The following is a 7,471-nucleotide window of genomic DNA, read 5'->3' as shown; positions in this document are numbered from 1 at the left end:
CACACACACACACACACACACACACACACGTACCTGAGTACATATAACGTGTACACGTGTTTGATCCCCTTCCCTTGTCCGGACGCAATGAGACCTAACCAACAGCCCCCCAGACGCAGCACCGCGGTTCTCGCCGCCCAAGAGAACCATCACACGTGCAGTTACCACACATGACTGGCTTTCGTAAGTGAGACGTTAACACATGACTGATGCTTCTTTTTAGTCACGGGAAATCGGACTGCATTTACTTCGCCTTCTGGATGATTTATTGGATCCGGTTACACGCTTGGGAGAAATTAGGAGGAGGAGGGGGAGGAGGAGGGGAATGGAGGTGTGGGAGAGGAGGAGGAGGAGGAGGAGGGGAATGAGGAGTGTGGGAGAGGAGGAGGAGGAGGAGGGGAATGAGGGGTGAGAGAAAAGGGGAAGAAGAGGAGAATGAGTGGGAGAGGAGGAGGAGGGGAATGAGGCGTGAGAGAGAGGAAGAGGAGGAGGGGAATGAGGAGTGTGAGGGAGAAGAAGAGGAGGAGGAGAATGAGGTGTAAGAGATAAGGAGAAGAGAAGAAGGAGGAGAATGTGCGAGAGAATGAGATTTAGGAAGGAGGGGATGAGGAGAATGAGGTCTGAGAGAGGAGGAGGAGGATGCGTGGTAGAATGAGACATAAAAAGAGGAGAAGGAGAAATTGCGTAAGGAGGGTGAAGGAAAGAGAGAAGTAAAGGAAGAAAATAAAAAAGAAACGAGGAAGAGAAAGTAAATGAAAAAAATGGAAAGACAGACGAAGAATGAGAATAGAGGAAAAACAAATAAACAAGAAGAAAGGAAAAAGAAATACAAGAGAAAGACAGAAAAGCAGAGAGAATAGATGAAGAAGAAAAAAAAAGATCACGAAGCAGAAGAAGAGACACAGGAAGGAAAAAAATATACTCATTCACTATATGACCGGAAATCCCTTAAGCCGAAGTCAAAGCCAGTACAAACGTGAATCCGAACGAGGGTGGCCGCCCTGGAAATTTGGGGGAAAGAAAAAATTATTTTAAGTGTGTGTGTGCGTGTGTGTGTGTGTGTGTGTGCGCTTTTATTTTTCCCGTGTCTTATTTTCAAGCCTCCCTTCTCTCTTTAAAGTCATATATCATGGAATATCTATATATTATCAGTAACTTTCCATTTTTATTACAATTTCTCATACGTTTTATCAGGGCGGTTGGTACATATTTTATTACTTTCTGCTGAATTACAACTGCGGTGTATTTTATGCTTTAGAAATGACTCGTGCATTTTCCATTAATAATCTCTTATGTCGCAAATTGACCCATTAAATCCGTGTTTGAAAGTGGGCTAAAAATGGCGGACTTTTTCCTTTTCTCTCTTTTATATTTTCGTTATTTTAGTAACTCGCTGTTTTATGATTTTTTAGGAGGCACATTTCCATTGTTTTTTTTTTCCAAAAGAAACGTAAGACATTAACTATATATAGAAGTAAGTCTTCGAGAATGACTATAATCACGGTTCTTAAAACGTTTGTCGGCACATTATCGAACGCAAAACAATTCATGAAAATCAGCACTGGCAAAACATTCTTCTTTGTAACGAAAGAAAAAAAAATTCTCATGAAAGGACAGTTACCTCGCCAATCTCACCTATTTTCCTAGAGAAATTGTTAGATTTATGGGCGCCATTTTGTGCAACATAATGCTTTCCTTTGTAATTTTTCTCCTTCTCTCCCTCTCTCTCTCTCTCTCTCTCTCTCTCTCTCTCTCTCTCTCTCTCTCTCTCTCTCTCTCTCTCTCTCTCTCTCTCTCTCTCTCTCTCTCTCTCTCATTTCCCTCCCTTCACACTTTTATCACCGTCTGTATCACATGTTCTTTCGTCCCCAAGTCTTGAGTTGTTATTCAAATTACCTTTTCCTATAATTTTACTCACCCAAATAATCACAATTGCTTGTAATACCATAAGAATTGTTATCACATTAGACTTATCAATGTTTCCATTTATGAATCAAATTTAAGATGGTCTTTATTCATTCATAAGTTTGTCGAGGTAAGTGTATATAGTCAATAGTACACACTATGGCCTTCACTGACACAGAATCACGTATATGCGGTTGGCAGTCATGAGGTAATAAACGCATAAACACACAAGTCATATAAAAACAGGACGGCAGGACACGATCTCCGTCTCTGTATCTTTTTGTCTCTCCGCTTGCTCCATCTTTTTACTTCTGTCTGTCTCTGTTTTTTTTTTTTTTTTTTGTCTGTCTCTTTTTCTGTCTGTCTGTCTGTCTGTCTCTCTGTCTCTGTCTCTCTCTCTCTCTCTCTCTCTCTCTCTCTCTCTCTCTCTCTCTCTCTCTCTCTCTCTCTCTCTCTCCTCTCTCTCTCTCTCTCCCTCTCCCTCTCCCTCTCCCTCTCCGTCTCCCTTCCCCTTCCCCCTCCCTCCCTCCTCCCCCCTCCGTTCCCCCTCCCTCCCTCCCTCCCTCCCTCCCCTCTCTCTCCACTCTCCCTCCCTCGCTCCTTCTCTCTCTATGTATCCATGTATGTGTACACACACACACACACACACACACACACACACACACACACACACACACACATATATATATATATATATATATATATATATATATATATATATATATATATATATATATATATATATATATATATATGTATGTATATATCACACCTTCACAGCGTGTTCTTCCGTCACCTTGAGAACACCAATCGGTTAACCTTCATTACATTACTGCGGCCACGTCAGGCAATTATTCTCGCACATGAGAGACCGACCCTTCCTGTCCGCTCCCCGACACTTCCTTTGCAACCGGATTCCTTCTTTTTTTTCTTCTTCTTCTTCTTCGTTGTCGTTTTTTTTTATCCTTCTTCTGTGAACTTGCTTAGAAAAAAAAAAATAGACGGCAATTTACATTACATTAGTATCCCCTGCGATTAGCGTCAATTTCCGTGGCTTTTCAGGACGTCGCGTTTTCTTTTTCTCTCTCTCCGTTTTCTGTTTTGCAACGCCCGCCGTTTTCTTTGTCGTTGCAACACAGGAAGGTCGTAAGTGCATTAACCACTTGGCTATTATACGTCCTCTTCCTTTCCCACTGCACCCACTTCCACTGTGCAACATGAGACCGGTTGTAATTTCGTGGAAGTTTCGTGTCCGTCACGTTGCGAAATTGTTGGACGTAAAGAAAAAAAGAAAAAAAAAGAGAAAAAAAGAGGAGAGATGCGAACAGAAAAAAAAATGGTAGGGATTTTGATATTTTTTTGTTAGCGTAACCGCCCCTAATTCTATATATATATATATATATATATATATATATATATATATATATATATATCACTTATTACAAAATCACCGAATAAATCTTCCTTACTAATCCTTTCACCATTTAACACCATCATAACACACAATTACCAAACAAACCAAATTAACAACAACATAACCACCCGTCTTTAATCATCCAACCATCCATTATGTAATTACAACCCCCTCCCCCCTTTACTAACGCTAATTAAACCTTCTCATTACAGGTGTCGACAGGTTTAAGCAGTCCCCTTGTCCTGTGGCAGGTGAATACACAGGTGTTATCCCAGATGCAACGATACTGTGCGCCAAGTTGTATTCTGATTGCAATAATCCTGAGATCATGTTCTACACCGTGTTTTCGTGTTATAACCGCTCTGAAGTCATTGAAGGTAAATTAGTATTATTATTATTTTTTTTTTTTGTGTTATACATCAGTAAAAAAAATATCATGAAAAAAAACGAAATTATGAAAATTAAAAATTATAATTTTTTTCATATATCAGTTAAAAAAGGGGGGGGGGAGGAACTGCATTAAATTAAGTTTTAGATTTATGAGATATAGGACAAAAATATTCAGATGACTTTGAATATATTGCATCTAAATGAACTTAATAAATAAAACAGTTTCACTCCGAAAGAATAAACAAATAAAAAACAGTCATATTACAAAATATATTTGAAAAGTTTAAATAAATATGGTACCCCTCCAAGTAAGGAAAATCATTATAATATTAATAAAAACAACAATAAAGATAATAGTAATAACAATAATAATAATGAAATGATGATAATACCCCTTTACCCACTCTAACCAAACCCCCATGATAGCAGCGACCTCCCTTAACCCCTTTGCTCTATGCTAACCAACCCCTTTGCTCCATGCTAACCAACCCCTTTGCTCCATGCTAACCAACCCCTTTGCTCTATGCTAACCAACCCCTTTGCTCTATGCTAACCAACCCCTTTGCTCTATGCTAATCAACCCCTTTGCTCTATGCTAACCAACCCCTTTCCTCCATGCTAACCAACCCCTTTGCCCTATGCTAACCAACCCCCTTTTTACCCCCATCTCATTCAGAGCGCGAGTACCGTTGCCTCGGCCAGTGGAGCGAGACCACCGTAACCTACACCTACACTGAGCGGCGAGACCAGGCAGGCTACGAGTGTTTCGCGGGCGTCGTGGTGAGCGATGGCGAGATCTACATCATGGAGGCGGGGGTGAACTGCCAGAGGGGGCTGGAGGCGCTGTCCTACGGGATGAAGCTGGTGAAGCAAGGTGAGTTTTTTTTTTTTTTTTTTTTTTTTTTTTCTTTCATTTTTTTTTTTTTTTTTTTTTTTTACTCTGTTAGAAACAAGAGATTTTGTTTTATTTATTTATTTTTTTTTTTTTAAGGTCTGGTATAGAGGTTTTATATATATTTTTTTTTATGAAGCGTCTTTTTTTGTGTCAGGTTTGGCGCGCGTGCGTGTGTGTGTGTGTGTGTGTGTGTGTGTGTGTGTGCGTGTGTGTGTGCATGTGTGTATGTGTGTGTGTGTGTGTGTGTGCGTGTGCGTGTGTGTGTGTTTTATAATTATTTTTTTTTTTTTTGCATGGCGAAAAGTAATTCTTTTCTTTTCTTATCTTTTCTTTCTTTTCGGATTTCGTTTTATTGTTGTTGTTGTTTGTTTGAATAGATTGTTCAGAATTGTGTATAATTTCTGTATTATTTATTTAATTTTTATTTATTTATTTATTTATTTATGTTTTTTTTTCATTTAATTATCTTTATTTTCATATAATTGTAGTGTAGTTATTCATAGCAATAACGACGTGTGATCTATTATTATGAGATAAAAAAAAAACTTGCCAAACTAAACGCCCCTTTCGCTAACCCGCCCATTTCCCCCCCACAGCGCCCTGCCTGAACGACGCCGCCATGGCCCCACGCCCATACACGCCCCCGCCCACCCACACGCCCTGGTGGAACGGCACCCGCAACCCATGGACCAAGAAGGCCTCCTCCACCACGCCCAAACCCGCGTGGAAAGACACACCGAAGGGCGGCGTATCTCCTCGCGCTCCGACGCCCATTCTCGTCCCCGTGGGCGTCCTGGCCTTGCTCTTGGTCTTCTGCCGAGTGTGGGCGTAGGGGGAGCTCGTGACGTCACTGGAGATTCCTGTTTTTTTTTCGAAGCAAATCTTTTTTTTTTTTTTTTTTTTGAGGGGGGGTGTTGATCCGCCCACTTTCCTCGCTTGCTGTGAAAATGCGTTATGGGAATAATTAAGATTCTGAGCATTATTGTATTCTAAAGCATTGCATTTTAAAAAAATATATATGCATTACTTTATACCAAATCGTGAGAAGAGAGAGAGAGAGAGAGAGAGAGAGAGAGAGAGAGAGAGAGAGAGAGAGAGAGAGAGAGAGAGAGAGAGAGAGAGAGAGAGAGAGAGAGAGAGAGATTTCAACACAGGTATAGCAAGTAACGATGAAATGAGAAAGTATGACTTTGAATCACGTCCTTTTGGCGTTTTTTCTCCAGATCAGTTCCGGTCTATTTACAAAAAGAACGAATGCTATTATATGATATATATATTCTATATACATATTACTGTTTTTTTTTAATTACGAATGACTTTGTTTTTCAAAATTCGCTTGGCTGCGGGGCTTCGAGGGGAATTCACGCAACGCCAGCTTTTAGAAAGATATTTATATATGGACATTTTACTGTCACCTCCGACCGCACCGAAACCTGAATCCATTTTAGCGCCGTTAGTTGATTACCTTTGATTTCGATGATTTTGGGATCCGTTCTATCTCCGTGAGAGGGTGGGACTGCTTATCATTACTATTATTATCATTATTATATGATTATTATCTTACGATTCTTATTCATTAATTCTGTTTAAATACAATTGTGAAATCATCAACTTGATTTCCCTTTTTTGAAAGCTTCGTTGATCTCTTGTTTCTAATAGAGTAAAATAATATTGAAAAAAAAACTATAAAAAATAGATATATACTAGAGATATGGCCACTCTAGTCTGGCAACAGTATATAACGAGATAAACTTTAATTAAGATTCTATTGCACAACGATGATTTTTTTCCTCCTATATCACTGCTCAAGAAAATATTAGTTTATAGAAACAATTGATTTGCAACTTACGTCTCTGCGGGTACGGCGCTCGGGATGCAAGTGTTTAAAAAAAAAAAAAAAAAAAAAAAAAAGCATTTATTCATTAGTAGAATTTTTAATAAATTAATAAATGTATACAGAGTTAGCATCGGATATCTTACGTACAGATCACAAAATATTATTAAATTTCAGTTTGAAATGCTCAGGGAATAAATTCAGGCAACTTTAGTAAATAATAACTCGATGCGAAAAGGAAAAAAAGATTACGACGTTAATTATTTTGTTTTTTGAAGTTTAATCCTTCATATCAAAACATTTTATACACTTAACCCTAAGGGATATCTAATCACTTTAAAGCATGATTCATTATCTACATAAATTTTATTTATCGTAATTTAACCAGAAAAGATTAAAAACATTAAATGAAAATAAATAAATAAATAAACATGATCCAGAGGCATCGATCCCAAGAGACCAAAGTTGCGTCGACCAAAGTTACGTTGGTTAAGTTATCCTTTTTATAGTCATTCAGCTTTATTTTACTGCAGTATTATGTTTAGGTTGTATGATTCGTAATCCGTGTATTTCTTTTCTTTTCTTTTCCTGTTTTCTCTCTTTCTTTTTTTTATTTCATATCCAGGTAAGCTTATTTTTTCTAACAATGTAGTTTTGTTTCCTTTTTTCGTTGTGTTGTTTTCATAGGCTGGACATGTACTTATAAATATATATATATATATATATATATATATATATATATATATATATATATATATATATATATACAATACATACACACATATATATGTGTGTATATATATATATATATATATATATATATATATATATATATATATATATATATATATATATATGTATATGTAAACTTCCGCTTTGGGGTTATCGGGAGGGACTCATATACAGCACCTGTTAAACTCATCAATAGCCATTGTTTTAAATTCATCTTTCTGTTAATCTTCCATGACTCCGATACGTTAAAGCAGATATAAATAATCCAGATTCTCTGCTGAAAAAAAAAATTATACCATAT

At 37.7% G+C, this 7,471-nt stretch overlaps 1 protein-coding gene across 1 annotated transcript in view; it reads left to right on the top strand.

The window, feature by feature from the left end:
* Positions 1-5,678, top strand: part of LOC119572388 — an 82,474-nt gene extending 76,796 nt beyond the window's left edge. The window contains exons 10-12 of the mRNA XM_037919490.1: positions 3,532-3,696; positions 4,386-4,583; positions 5,201-5,678. Of these exons, the coding sequence (XP_037775418.1) occupies positions 3,532-3,696; positions 4,386-4,583; positions 5,201-5,436 (599 nt within the window). The 3' untranslated portion in view covers positions 5,437-5,678. The remainder of the gene's footprint in view (positions 1-3,531; positions 3,697-4,385; positions 4,584-5,200) is intronic.
* The last annotated feature ends 1,793 nt before the right edge of the window (positions 5,679-7,471 follow it).

Source organism: Penaeus monodon, chromosome 4 (assembly GCF_015228065.2).
Source record: "Penaeus monodon isolate SGIC_2016 chromosome 4, NSTDA_Pmon_1, whole genome shotgun sequence".
Classification (NCBI taxonomy): domain Eukaryota; kingdom Metazoa; phylum Arthropoda; class Malacostraca; order Decapoda; family Penaeidae; genus Penaeus; species Penaeus monodon.
The sequence above is the reverse complement of the archived record's forward strand: the minus strand, read 5'-3'. Positions and strand labels throughout refer to the sequence as shown.